The following is a 14,765-nucleotide window of genomic DNA, read 5'->3' on the forward strand; positions in this document are numbered from 1 at the left end:
ACTTGTAAATTTTTAGATAGGATTCAATCAAAATTTATTATACTTGCAAACACAATGTCAAATCTTATTCGATTAATGCGTGAAATGATGAGAACCGAAGAAGAAGAAGCTGAACAAATGTTAACACTGACTACTGTTGTTCAACAATATCGACAACTTCACAATGAAAGTTCAGTTTCATAACATGGTGGTTCGACACTAAATCGCCGCGTGTCATCAATCGAAATAGAGAAGAAGGTCATACTCGACTTTATCGTGACTATTTTTCTGATAATCCAACATATCCAGAAACAATGTTTCGTAGAAGATTTCGGATGCGTCAGCTACTATTCTTGAGGATTGAAGGAGCAGTTACAGCTCATGATAGTTATTTCATTCAAAAAACTGACGCAGTTGGGGTCCGTGGATTATCCTCCCTACAGAAAATTACAGCTGCGCTTAGAATGCTTGCTTATGGTGCGGATGAAGATTCGGTTGATGAATATATTAGGATTAGTGAAAGTATAACTATCGATAGTCTTAAAAGATTTGTGAAAGCAATTATTGAAGTATTCGGTCCTGAATATTTGAGACGGCCAAATACGGAAGATACATCAAGATTATTGGCATTTGCAGAACAACACGGCTTTCCAGGTATGTCAGGAAGCATTGATTGTATGCACGGATGTGGAAAAATCTTATACAGGTCATGTTCATGAACTTACTATTATTTTAGAAGCAATAACTTCATATGATCTTTGGATTTGATACTCTTTCTTTGGATTACCGTGATCCTTAAATAATATTAATGTGATAGATTGATCTAATATTTTCAATGAAATAGCAGAAGGTCGCGGACCTGAAGTTAATTTTAGTATCAATGGGCATGAATATAAGATGGGATACTATCTCGCTGACGGTATATATCCTTCTTGGCCAATCTTTGTTAAAAATATTTCAGTTCCTCAAGGTAATAAGAGAAAGTATTTTGCAGAATTTTGCTGCAGAAAACTGCTGTAGAAATGTGCTAAAAACTGCTGAAAATTCCTGCAGATTTCTATACAAGACTGCTGAAAATCGCAGCAGAATTCTTTCTGCTGGAAAACTGCTGCAAACTGTTGAATAGTTGCAGAAATTTTCAATAGAATGCTGCAGAATTTGACAAAAACAACGCTGCAAACAAATTGATAAACTGCATAAATTTATACAAGTATAAGTACCTTGTCTAGTTCACCGATTCCACTTTGATTTCTTTCGTCTATTTGATTTTAAAACCCCTGAAATTTGCTCACACAAAGTTGTATCGATGACCAACGATTACATAGAGAGCTTGAGGTTCGTTCATTTGTGAATGTTTTGTGCTCGTTCAAGTAGCTTGTTATTCTACTCCAATATGTTTGTTGTGTTTGATTGTTGCCTTGTATTAAGTCCAAACTCACATTTTTCCACGCGGATATAAGTAGAGGTGGCCAAACGAACGGTTTGGCTCGGCACGATGGGTACGTATATTTCTAGACAAACCGGTCGTTAATCGGCTCCCCAAAAATTCGTTTAAGTCGGCTCGTGACGTGCCGGTTAATGATTCGGCACTAACCGTTTAAAGAAACGAACTGAATACGAATAGGACTTTCTGAAATCGGAACCGGCCCGGGCTGGACCGGAACCGGCCCGTGTAATTCGTTAACGAGCTAGCAAATATATTCTATTCGTTATTCGGCCCGGCACGTGGTGAATTATTCGGCCCGCAAACAAAATATTATTCTATTTTGAGAGTTCCCACTTTAAGCGGAGGAAAACCAGACTGAAAAATTAAATAATAAAGATAATGCAAAAAGGAATACAACGCCCCACCCAGTCTAAAACTTTATGCTCCCAACTAAGATCTAAGTAGGATAAAGTCTATATTCTCAACTCCTGACCAAACTCTAAAAAGGATAACCCCTCCAAAATCTTAAGGTTTGTGCATACTGAACCGGAAGAGTTACAAGAGCTTTAAAAACTAAATTTGCAAAAACTAACTTTGTTTTTCAAAAATAACAATTTTATTTTTCAAAAACTAACTTTCTAAAAATATGAGTAAAAATAAAATTTGTTTGTTTTAATTAGTTAATCAGATAAAAATACGAGTAAATTGTTAAAAATGTTAAAATGTGTTAAAAATCGAAAAAAATTCAATATAAAAAATGTAAAATAAAAATAAAAATCCAAAAAATGTAAAATAAAACAAAAATGCAAAGTCTGTTTGTACAAAGTAAAAAACAAAACATAAAAAAAACAAAAAAAAAAAAACAAAAGGTGGGCGGATCAATCAGTTCTGTCATCTGTGTACACACCACAAGTTCAAACCACAAATCAACACAGCACGCGGTTATTCGTTTTATTCGTTATTCGTGTTATTCGTTCGTTCGCCCCGAACCGCCAGACTCGTCGGACCGCTAAAATTGTCTGATTCGCGAGCCGTTCACGGGTTAACATTCCGTCAAATCGGCACGGCACGGCTCGTGCAGCTTTACGGGCCGTTCACGAGTTAACTAGCTGATGAACCGGACTGCCAGAAATTCGGCCCGGCACGGTCGGCCCGACCGTTTGGCCGGCTCTAGATATAAGTAACATATCTTCTTGAATCGTGAAATTTTTTGACCGGCTCTTTGCCTTTTTCATTTTGTTTGTTACATCTTGTGCTTGTGATAATGGAGGTGATTCTGAACTCATCTCTTCATTATATACCCCATTATTGAGCAATTGAATGAAAGAGGAATCCATTTTCTACAATAAACACAATTTATCAAGTAACTGCAATTTCTAATTGTCCTAAAACATCAAGACACATGAGAGCTCAACTAGACTGTTTTAGACTCTTCACAATAGATGAAGCACAAGCATGTACATGTTTTTGATTTAACTACTATAACCATTAATAAATATATCTTAATTGAGACAAACACATGACAATACTCAAAAAATCATGACAACATTGAAAGCTCTTTACAAGAATAGATCAAACACATAGTAGGCAATCCAATATAATATGCAGCAAACAAGAAAACACCACACAAACATTCAAAATATAATATGTTTGACATAAAATTAAACCCATCGCAATCTATTTTCATCATCTTTAAATTAACAAATAAAATATCTAAATTAAAATTCAACATCTATAAATGATAGTTGAGTTTTAACATACCTTTGATTTTGATTTTTGGAGCTAAAGAAAACGTGGATGAGGTGTGGAACACTGAAATTACATTGTGGAATAAAAGGGGCGGGAGAGAGATTCAGGGAGAGGCGGGAGATGACGGGAGTCTAGATGGACTCCTTTTACCGAATGGGCTTTTTTAGTGAATATACAAAATCCATATACAAAACTCTAAAAATATAGATAATGGGAAGGCTGCTTTGGAGCTGGTAAATCAACTTTCATTCTCTATAATTTTTGTGCCACGTCAATTATACATAACGAGAGATAAGGGTTGGAGCTGCTCTTATTAGCTACGAGGTATGCAGCAAATACACCCATTTTCCACCCTACAACTTGAATCATTTCGATCATTAAACGTAACAATCGTTAGAATTATTGCATTGAAGTGCTAGTAGAACTCAGAACACATGACTAGTCGTATCCCTCTCTTTCCCTTTATTCCCCCATATCGCCACAAAAAATGTATATATTTTGAAACTGTTAATACAAAAAAAAAACAGACTATACCGGAAGCGTTGGGTGGGGCACTGGGGTACTAGTACCACTATACAAGGAGATCATTTGTTTTATAGGACAATAAGGAATAGAGTTGAGTAGCACCTAAGTAATAGGTAAATAGAAGTATAGAACCATTTACTCAAGCTATTGGCCTATCTAGACTGAGTGCTAACTTATTTAATAGCTTTTGCCATCAGGTCCAAGAACCAGATACTGGAAGCACCAAGCCACGAATAACATGCACAGAAATGTCTCTTAACAAATTAAGAAGGCAGTATGCAGATAACACTTAAAAAGCTAATTTCGATGATAGAAATATTATATTTAAATAAGCAAGAGATATGAAAAAGGAAGGGAGAACTCAGCATTAGGTTAGCAAGCCCAAATTTCAAAAATTGCAGGTATGCAGGGGGGCACTATGTCTGTCCACCCACTTCACAGCAGGGATCCCAGAATGACGAGGGTGAGTTTCAATGCAGTCAAGCTTATACTTTATGTAATCAAAATTCCCAAAAGTTATATCCATATTTCAGGTACATGTAAATACTGTCAAAAACAATGATACCTGTGTAGTTGCTATTCAAACGATGCCTACATAAAACTGAGACAAAGCCCTATTCCCGTGTTACTTACAACCTAAAGTTACATCATATTTGGAGCTAGAACTGTCTTTTAAGTGCATGAGTTCCTGTATCACCCCAAACCAGCTTACTCTGTCCACCGCTTCCAGGTGTTGCAAAAGATAGAGTCTGCACTCAATTAACGTTTGCTTAGGTATCTAATTTAGGAATACTATTGTTTGTAACTAAGATAGCATAATATAAGAAATAATAATGATAATATTGCACCTGTCTTGCTCTCTTATCGATTGGAGTCATTTCTGGAAGAAAGGAGGGTAATGTTTTCTCATTGTATGAAGTTGATGGTTGTGAGGTACGCTTTTGCCTCTTCTGTTCCATTTTTTTACTAGGTTTGCTACCCTTCTGATACTTAAAAAATTCTAGGATAGAAGGACTTCTCCGCTTGGTCACCTTCGATATGTTTCCTTTGTAACCCAATGAAGGACCAGATAGATCACGAGGGAGAGACTTTTGACGCAATTTGCTCTTCTCCCGGACTCTGTTAAGAAACTCTATTGTCCAGGGTGATCCTTGGTGCGGTTGAGCAAAGTGGATGGCATTAGAGAGTGGTGTACTTATGTAACGCGGCATACTGTTTTCCATAAGTGAATACTTGCAAGAACTTCCAACTGACTTTGGCAGTATATCCTCCTTCAGTAGATAATTTTGGTGCTCTGAAAGCATATTTTCCTGGATATTGATCTCTTCGTTTAAATTTTGAAAGACTTGTTCCTTTAAGTGTTGTTTTCCCCCTAAACCTTTTATATCATTGTTAATGGAAATGAAGCCATCTGTGTCATAGTCGATCTCATCAGCTCTCGGGAAGGTAGGTAAACTATTATTGTCAAATGACAATTTTCTTGCAGTTTTAGGAAATACTAGAGGGGGGTTCCTTTCCATGTCAGACTTTAAATATGAGAGACCTGGGAAAACTGTTGCTGAAGGGTCCTCAGCTCCCGGGTGTTCATCATCGATGTTAATAACCTCACCTATGAAGTTCTGAATAAAATTTTCTGAGTTCATGCTGTTCCACGTATCAAATTTATTTGTTTTTCTGCTTTCCAGTCCCTGGTTTCGGCAGGACAACACATCATCAGCAGGTAACACATTATTGTCTCTCTCCTCAGACATGACATGACTTGCGGACATATAGGAACCACATGGCTTAGACATCCGAGAGGGAGTTACTTTGAAATTTATGTTTGATCTTGAATTTTGAGGGAAGGACTCATTTTCAAATGACAAACTAGACCTCCCAACTTTATTGAATACATCAGGATCTTCTGATAACCAAGTATCATTTGGCTTAGACATTCTTCTTGGAGTCTCTCTCCCTTTTGCAAGTAGATTTGATGCATCAAGGTGAAATAACTCATCCACGGGAAGGTCAGCATTTAGAGTACTCTGAATGTGTTTCCTTTTCCTCATCTCGGAAACACTTTTAGTTGGACAACTATCAGAGTCAGGAGCAGATGATACAGAGGAAGAGCATTCAGTTGTTCCTGATTTACAATCTTCGCGCTCACCATACCTGAAACATGCATTCAGCAAATTAATGCTTTCATCAGAAATCTGGTACTTTTGAACAGCACGAGCCCTATCTCTGTGCGGCAATTCAAGAAATTCAATAAGCACGCCAACTGAAGACAGTATTGCGTGAGCTGAAAGTGGATTTAATGAAGGAAGCGTAGTCAGAAATGATTCTGCCAAAGTCGCTGATTCAGGCATCGCAGGGTAAAGGCCTCTGGTGAACTTGGATGCATGTATAATGCAGCTCAAAATAATTTCATCGGTCATCTCAGATGAGTATGAGAAGAAGAGCTGCATATCCATCCCCAGGCTAGCTGCTGCAGCATATAGTTCATCTGATGATTCCATTACTCCGCCAAGGAAACTGCTTTGTCCTTCAAAAACCTGGTACAAAGCCATACCAAATTAACACAACTTTACAAGGAAAAGTTGTACAAATAAAGATTAAACATAAGGATAAATACACGGGGATACTACGCAACAAAAAGAGGACACCATGGCAATAAAACCCCAACTCCTAAACCATTCAAAACTAGAGCCGTACATCTAATTATCTAAAGCCGCCAAATTCCAGACATTATAAAAAATTATAACTCAGTAAAAAAAATATTTAACTTTTTCATACTCTAATTGAGGCTATGCAAAAACAGGCTAAGGCCTAAGCATAATAATCCTAAAGGTGTATGGTCAGGAACTCAAATTAATCAGCCGACCACTATGATCCATCAAATTCGATTCCACCTGTGGTTAACAAAAAGGTAGCCAACTATATGACTTGAAATTAAATTTCTATTGAACTCAAAGAGACACCAAGAGTTCCATGTAATGACCGACAGGGATTAGTACTCGGGTATAGTCAAAGGTCAGTTAGTCGCTTCACCGGAAATACTTAAAGAAATCTCCCACATCAACAGGCTAAAACAACCTAGAATATTATTTCCCAAATTTTCTTTAACAAAACAACAATAGATGTTGAAGTTCAGAAGAGTGACTTGTCCTCAAAAATAGCAAAAAGAAATATCAGCCAGTAGTACAGATGAAATGTCATATGAATCAAAACTAGTCCGTAAAAACAAAATAGTGAATCAATTTCCATTAATTACTTTTCTCCATGAAGAACTACTAATCTATACACCCCCCCTGAAGATATTCCGCAATGTGCTTTTCGATAATAATTGTTCCATTACAGATAAAAGACAAAGATCATAGCAATATATATGCTTGACACAAAAACAAAATTAAATTTACACCAATGGCGCCATCTTATGTAAACTTTACTGGTCTAATGTTCTTAGATATATTTTATCAATCATCAGATAATTGGCCCTTAACATCAAAAAAAAATCTCAAGAAAGAAAATCAGAAGCATCCTAAGAACCTTATGAGACGAGATATTACATATTCTGCTGAATATACCTAGTTATACGAGACAAAAATAAATTTTTAATTTAACATAAATATTCGCCAAAAGTAATATAAATATTTTTTTTTATTTTTTTGGCAAATGACGTATCATCTATCCCTATAAGTGCCCACATTAGTGAATATAATATAGTTCGACACGTTTTATACTGAAATGTAGCAGCTATCACTGCTTTGAGTTTCTAGTTGGAAAACATAAACCCGTTGGGAGCACAGAGTATAAATTAGGACTTTGGCATTTAGATTCCTACAGTCAACCTACAAAAAAGTCAGAAAATTACTACAGCAAGAGATTCAAGTAAATATAAAATCATGTCAATCACATGCTACTTCCAATACGATCTCAGTTTGATGAGAAGGAGAAATACCAGAATGCAGCCACTGAATGCGAAACTAAGTGCAGTCAGACCATTTGCTGCAATATTCTCAATACACAAAGGTAAGGATGAAGTAGCGTCATTTGAAGCAGTAGCTTTCTTCCGAATGTTTTTGCAATCATACCAAACAAGGCAAACAGCAGCATTGACAATAACATCCACAGGGTGATGCAGATCACGCTCAACAACTTGTGTTCCTTCTTTCTCCATTGCAAGAATTTTTTGGTATGTGCTCCTCCTCGAAATTATCATTTCATTATCAATACTTTGTGTGTTTACAACTACGATTGTGTCAGGAAAAGATGACATGCTTGGGAAAACTTGACTTGTTTCTCTATCTATCTGGGTACATGAAAGTGACTGAGGGATAGACATAGGTTTAAAACAATTTGCATCTTTTGGAGATACTGTGTTGTACTCAATAGTTGGTATGAAGTTGAGCAGTTCCTCCAGATTCTGGTTTTCACCTATGATCAGACCAGATTGATAATCTCCATCCTAGTATAACCATTGAGGTTAGCTTCATAATACCACTTATTATAAAATGTTGCAGTTTTTTGTGCAAAAGTTACAAAAAATAAAATAAATCATGCTATAAGACATCTGCATATGACAACTATCCGATTGAAGTCATTCACCTGATTTAGCAGTTCATATTAAAATGGGAAGAAGTGAGAAAGGGTGATCTTTATACTGAGGTATTGAACCCTGTAAAAGTAATATATAGATTTTCTTACTCTAGTTAGGATCTATAGCATACATCTGTAATATAGTAAACTAATTTATGAAAGAACCTAGATATCCCCCTTGGTTATATAAGGAAGAGATAAACTACCTAAACACTACTTGTTCGCTGAAGTAAGAACACTACAATTTAATATTTTTTGCACCAAAGCGTGGTATCCTTGAAGATAATTTATTCCCCTTGCACCTCAAAATTATTAGGAATTTCAGATATTAAACACTTCCGAAGGGTATATATGCCAGTTATCATCGCTTTAGTTTGTTAGTTAATGAAAACAATCTTAGGGGACAAACTAAATGTAAGGGAGCATATGCTGGTTATTTTATTCTGAGAAATATTCTATATATAACTATTTCTGTCTGCTATCAATGCAACTTCGTTGCAGAACTAAGTGCCCACGACAGAATTTGGGAGTGATTAAAAGTAGATAATGTAGTATGAAATGCAATTTGACAGTGGCATAAAAATATAAGTAGATGGACTCTAAACAATCTTAGAAAGAATGCAAATGCTACAACATAATGACATTAATTACCAAGATCTATTCAAAAAAAAAAGTGCCAATTGCCCTTATGTCATGCGTACCTAGTCTGGGGTGGCAAATCATGCAGAGCTTTTAATCCCCATAGAAAAAAAATGATGTATGACATGAGTAAGTATACAGCATTGTTGATAATAAATTAAGGTGTTTCATGGACTTTATGACATATGCTACACTCTCACAACTTTATTTTGTGTACCTTGTCCCTTTTTTTAACCTAGGTAATTTTAATGCAGCGAAGCAGGCAAAATATGAAGATAAGTCATTAATTTACCATCCACCAATCTAATACACAAGCCATATGTGAAGTAAAAGTATGATAATAATCTAAAACAATTATATATCATGGCACTGGCCTACAGAACATGTTACTATATATAAGATGGATGCATGGAGATATAGACTTACCCTTCTTATTTCAACGCGACTTGGTGTGTCCACATTTTCACAAAGGGCTCTTGCAGCACTAAAGTTCTCCAAGTCCATCTTGAGAAAATGGAGTATAGGGAAACCGCTGACTTCTGGTGAAATGGTTGATAGTCTAGAGGACCCATATGAACCTCCATATTCCATAATTATATCGAATTTTTCAAAAGGAAATGACGTGGAAATGTGCCTTAATTGGAAAAGAAAAATATTTAATCATTGCTTTAAAATCATAATTGCCAAAAGAACATTATAATAGTAGACCGGGGATAATAAGATACTCAAACAAGAAAACTTCACAATTAAAGTTCCAAATCTTGTGGCTGCAACAGATTGAATTGAATATACTTGTACACCTAGTATTTGATAAGTTAGTTAATCATAGTAGCACAATATTACTTACTCGAGGGATATCAAACAGCTGTCTGAATGAACCACTGCCTCCATTATGGTATTTGCAGACGGGATATCATAACAAGTACCAAGTTCATTTTTGTGAGTTTGAAATAACCGTGGATTGAAGCTTGATATCTCCATCGAATTTAACAGCATTTCCAATGGCCGCCAGAAAACTCGCTCTGCCACAATCAATATTTTGCAATTCTTTCTAAATTTTAATTTCAAGATCCCATGGATAACGGAAAGTGAAGGATGGCATCTTATAATGTCTGTTTTCACTTTCTCATTTGCATCTAACACCAAACCCCTCAGAAAACTCAGTCTAAATTTCGAGCACTGCAATTTTTGGTGTAAATTATCTATGTACAGATAAGTGGCGTTTATGCCATAGTAACAGAGGTACCAAGCCATCTGTTTGATTGCATACAACGTGATGAGCGGCACCATGTTATCATCATTGTTGGCCAAAGATGTTCCAGTACCTATTTCTTTCATCCAGTCCATTAACTTTTTGTTTGAAATGGTGAGCAAAGTGAAATCATCTGCAGCTAGACAAGAGTACTTTCTTTTTCCTAGCTCTATATCACTATCCAAGATGCCCAGATAAGTCTTACTCAAGTCATCAAGAAGAAGCAAAATATTTTCAGACAACCTAATTTGATGCAGCTCGATGTTCCATTGCTCAGATGCTGCAATCGAATCACTTGCTGAACCCCCGGGCACCATAGCATTGGTACCAACTGTTCTAGTTGTGCAAGGAGTTTTTATTGCAGCAGATATTTCAGGATTTTTGAAAAATCCAAGATTATTACACTCTGACATGGATTTAATGAGTCTGGAAACGCTATTAGATTCAAGGTTGCATGGTGATTCTCCCTTTACCCTTTTCTGACATCTGTCATTCAGTGCTTTTTTTGAAGTTTCTTCAATACACACATGAGCGACTGACGTGTTAACAGAAGGTATCTTCAACATTTCTCTGTCTTCTTTTCTGTTTGGTAGGTATTGACTATCGTCACATAAAACTGAATCCAGGACTAGCACTCCGGCATCAAATGACTTCAGACTGAAATCATTAGCATAACCATCTAATTCTTCCAAAACATTCAGACAGGAAGAATATCTACTGCTGTTGCATTTGCCTTCCTCTATAAGATGACAGTCTAAGTAAATGGCATCAGATGTCAAGGATGGTAGTGGATTTAGTTCAGCTAGTATTTCCTCAAGATACTCCTGCACTGAACTATTCTCTCTTGAATAAGAAAGCATAGGCACAGGCAATGATATGAAAGAGTCATCGAAAAGAGTCAGCTCGTGAGAAACAATCAAGTCATTGAAATTTTTGACTTTCAAAGTTTCACAGAACATTTGTTGACAAGTTTCTACTTCATTTAGCGCTTCAATTCCGGAAAAGAATTCAGAAAACTGAAATGACAGTAGGTCAAAAAATTGGAGCTCCTCGTATAGAATTGGGGTCATCGAGCAAACATAAGTATTTTCCGGTCTTCCTTCATATATTTCCGCCTTTTCTACCACAACTTCGTGCTCTATAACACTGAAAAGGTTAATTTCTTTGACAAAATTTGAACAGACATTATCGGTTTCAAGCCTTTGGTTCGATAAAGACTTACATAAAAAATAATCCAAAATGTCCAACTCCATGAACTGCACCAGCTCCTTTCCATCAAACAGAGTCTCATTATTTTCCCACCAAATCTGGGGTTCAATGCTTTCGAAAAGTTTATTTTCCTTATCCACAGACATGCTGCTGAAAATTCCCAAACTTGATACATCCACTTCAAAAAGAGGAAATCCGGCATAGCAAGGATGATGTTGTACTTTAAACGGACTGCTGTCTTCCGACAAAAAGTTGCTCTGATCCGTTGGGTATTCCACAGAAATATTTTCGACTGCAAAAAGAGATTCCTGAATCTTGCACAAATCTTGCATCTTGAGCATGGGCATTAGAAGATCCTGAAAAGAAAGCAATTATATTACAGTAAATCTAAAATTTTGTGATATAGCTGACATAAATATTCATATCCACACTTTGAAATAAATCTTGCAAATTGTGCTCTTTCTGGGACTTCCATGCACTTTGCAACTTGCATTGTTATTAGTTTCATATTCTTCTATAACATTTAAAATGAGGGACGTCAAGCAGTGGTGAAAAGAATAGAGAGATTAACTTAATTCCTAATCTTGATTCATGCGAGTCTCAAATTAAAGAGGAATAAGTAGAACAAAAAGCAACCACGCTTTTATGAAGCATATGTATGTCATATCAAAAATTATGTATGCCCGGAATTTTAGTAAAACAGTGTGTTTAAGTTTAACTCATGTTTCTGTAGCGTAAACTGTAGCAATTCTGATCTAGATAACATAAAGGGAGTACAGCAGCAAGGATGATATTTTGATGTAGGTTTAAAAAAAAATGATCTGTATAGGACAAGATTCAACATTTAACACATTAATTTAGATATAACAGAACATATCAAACTGAACTGCAGAATATCTGCAGCTTACACCTTAAGGACCCAAATCTAACAAAACCTAAAGAAAGGTCAGCCTAGTTCGTCTGAATTTGTTTTTAAAAATAATAAATATAGGGAGTAAATATAATAACATGCTATGTGAAGGTAACTGCCAAATTTTAACCTTGTATAGCCCAGTGACATTCTAAATGTAACTTCCACAAATTTCACCAATAATCACTTTGCTAGCAGGTCGGTTTTCGTAGTACAAGAGGAAGTAAAAAAACGGTTCCCTAAATGTGTAATAACATTTAAAATTAATTATATAAGAACTAAAGCAAATAATATCACCTCACTAGTTTCAAAATCTGATACTTCTGAGAAAATCTTTAGCTCCTTCTCTTGTGCAGTACAAACATTTCCCTGCCAGAAACAAGATATCGCACAACAGAATAAGTAAGGTAGTTCACAAAAAATAGATAAAACCTTGGCCAAATTTTCATCAAAATAATCTGGTGTACCAATGACAGATCTAGCTCTGGCATTTCAAACATGAGAATTTCAAAAATGTTATCACCCTTGCCATGCAGGGGAATCCCACTTTCATCCTGCAGATAATTATGTAAGATATAGTTAATGAACATCAACAGCAACAAAGCAAACATGATAATTAAATTGAAAGGAAACTATGATGCACCGTGAAATTATTTAAGACAGTTTAAGAAAAATAGCTTGCGTGTAAGCCATATAAAAGTTATAGATGCACTATCGATCTACATTTAACTACATAAGCTCAAACAGTCTCGCCGATATAGTTGAATTCAGAACACTTTGACACCCGGACTCATAAGATGACCTTAATTCAAAATTTGTCATCAAGCAAATAATTGAAATTAGTGACTGGAAAATTTACGCTAGTATCCTCCAAAGTCCGACACATAAAAATGTACGCCCTTACAAATAACAGTTACAAAGGTACTAATGTATTATCATGTCATAAACGTATCTTCACCTCAACCAGCTCTGATTACGCCTCTGTAACCTGTAATTTACCTTCTCTAACTATATCACCGTACAAATCCAAACACTCCAACAGAGGAATTAAATCCCTAACAAAACCACAACAATTACTAACAAACCACCTGTCATCATGATAATCGTGATCATCATCGTACATTTACATAAAATTATTTAGTACATCACAGATTAATAACCTTCGTTTCGAAATTAAAACAATATCCGATACACGAAAATCTCTAATTCAGCGCCAACATTCATTTATTGACTCGAAAATCATTACATCAAACCAACAAATAAAAACCTACATCAATATTTCACATTATACAAATCAAACATCTACTCATATATCATCTCACACATCAAATTGAGGAGACTAAACGAACAATAAATTGCCAAAATTAAAAATAATCGAAAGCTAAAACTGATCGAAACAGAATATACCTCATCGGAACAATCTCGAGAAAAACAACACTGATGCAGCTCAACACGGTCAGGAAGAACGTCATCATAGAACTTCGAAAGAGCGGTATCGATCTGTACGGACTGGAGCTGAGAGGATAAGCTGAGAATATATACATCGTTTGTTTCGATGCAATCGAATATATTTTTATCGCCTAAAATCGAAAATGATGGCGGAGGAGCTGCAATTTCAGGGACCGGAAAGCGGAGAAAATCATCTAGGGTTTCGATTGGGGCGGAGGAGTTGAAGAAATCGAGGCCGAGAAATCGAGTTCGCATTTTAGTGTGTGTGTTTTGGAGGGGAAAGAGGGGAGATCACCGTTTTGAAATTTTGATTTTTCGCCAAGCAATTGGCGCCTTTTATACTGAAAGTTTTGCTGGTTTTTTAATACTTCTTTCTAAAATTATTATTCCACCATTTTTTGTTATATATATCGTTTTTCATTGTAAATTTTTTAATTAAAGCTAAAATCATGTGATAAAAACTGATTTTTTACCTCAAGTGAAAGTTAACCTCCGAGTTTGATTTCAATTTCAAGTATTTGGAGTCAAATCGAGTTTTAACTAATTTTTTATAAAATTATTTTTGGACCCGATTACTCGAAATCGAATCGACTAAGATTCGAAAATGAGTAATCGGAAATTGGATTGGACTAAGATTCGAAAACAAAAATTCGGATATTCATATAATTTTTAAATCAAATAAACTTTATTTACAGTACAGTATCAAGTTGTTACTCTGATGGCACTGGAACACGTAAAAATAAAGCAAGCTTCAAAGTCCAACAGGTCTTGTCACGCTTTTGGATCATTTCTACTCTTGTAATGAAGAAAATAAAAGACTGAACCCCAAAAGCACAAATGTGTTGCGACTTATATGTTTTTCTCGGGGAAGGAGGGACTATTTTATATTATATCATGTAGCAGCAGATATATATCCTGGTCTTTTCATCTTCTTCATTTCAAATCATCAACAAATGCTGACTTATATGTTGTTAAGTCACAAATATATATCTTACTTTGAAAAGGAGGCAGGTACCTTTAATATTTACATCTTCTAAATCTATATTTGA

At 35.6% G+C, this 14,765-nt stretch overlaps 2 protein-coding genes across 2 annotated transcripts; one reads left to right on the top strand and one right to left on the bottom strand.

Moving 5' to 3' along the window:
• The first annotated feature begins 293 nt into the window (after positions 1-293).
• Positions 294-3,321, top strand: LOC141702218 (uncharacterized). The gene is made up of 3 exons (XM_074505910.1): positions 294-633; positions 824-949; positions 3,194-3,321. The coding sequence occupies exons 1-3, from the start codon at positions 294-296 to the stop codon at positions 3,319-3,321; spliced, it is 594 nt and encodes a 197-aa protein (XP_074362011.1).
• Positions 3,322-4,194: 873 nt separating this feature from the next.
• LOC141702223 (protein SHORTAGE IN CHIASMATA 1) lies at positions 4,195-14,001 on the bottom strand. Its single transcript, XM_074505914.1, has 8 exons — positions 13,675-14,001; positions 12,735-12,821; positions 12,565-12,636; positions 9,744-11,713; positions 9,323-9,530; positions 7,620-8,126; positions 4,528-6,213; positions 4,195-4,428 (listed from the first exon to the last, which is right to left on the bottom strand). Exons 1-8 carry the CDS (start codon positions 13,969-13,971, stop codon positions 4,339-4,341), a joined length of 4,917 nt encoding a protein of 1,638 aa, XP_074362015.1. The 5' UTR covers positions 13,972-14,001; the 3' UTR covers positions 4,195-4,338.
• Positions 14,002-14,765: the final 764 nt, after the last annotated feature.

The sequence above is a fragment of the Apium graveolens genome, unplaced genomic scaffold (genome assembly GCF_009905375.1).
Source record: "Apium graveolens cultivar Ventura unplaced genomic scaffold, ASM990537v1 ctg4796, whole genome shotgun sequence".
Lineage (NCBI taxonomy): Eukaryota > Viridiplantae > Streptophyta > Magnoliopsida > Apiales > Apiaceae > Apium > Apium graveolens.

Coding starts and splice junctions, on each gene's coding strand:
- LOC141702218 (XM_074505910.1), top strand. CDS start 294: ATGTTTCGTAGAAGATTTCGGATGCGTCAGCTACTATTCTTGAGGATT. Junction 634..823: donor AGAACAACACGGCTTTCCAG/GTATGTCAGGAA, acceptor TCAATGAAATAG/CAGAAGGTCGCGGACCTGAA. Junction 950..3,193: donor AAATATTTCAGTTCCTCAAG/GTAATAAGAGAA, acceptor TTGGAGCTAAAG/AAAACGTGGATGAGGTGTGG.
- LOC141702223 (XM_074505914.1), bottom strand. CDS start 13,971: ATGCGAACTCGATTTCTCGGCCTCGATTTCTTCAACTCCTCCGCCCCA. Junction 6,214..7,619: donor CATTCAGTGGCTGCATTCTG/GTATTTCTCCTT, acceptor GCTTTGTACCAG/GTTTTTGAAGGACAAAGCAG. Junction 4,429..4,527: donor TCGATAAGAGAGCAAGACAG/GTGCAATATTAT, acceptor AATTGAGTGCAG/ACTCTATCTTTTGCAACACC.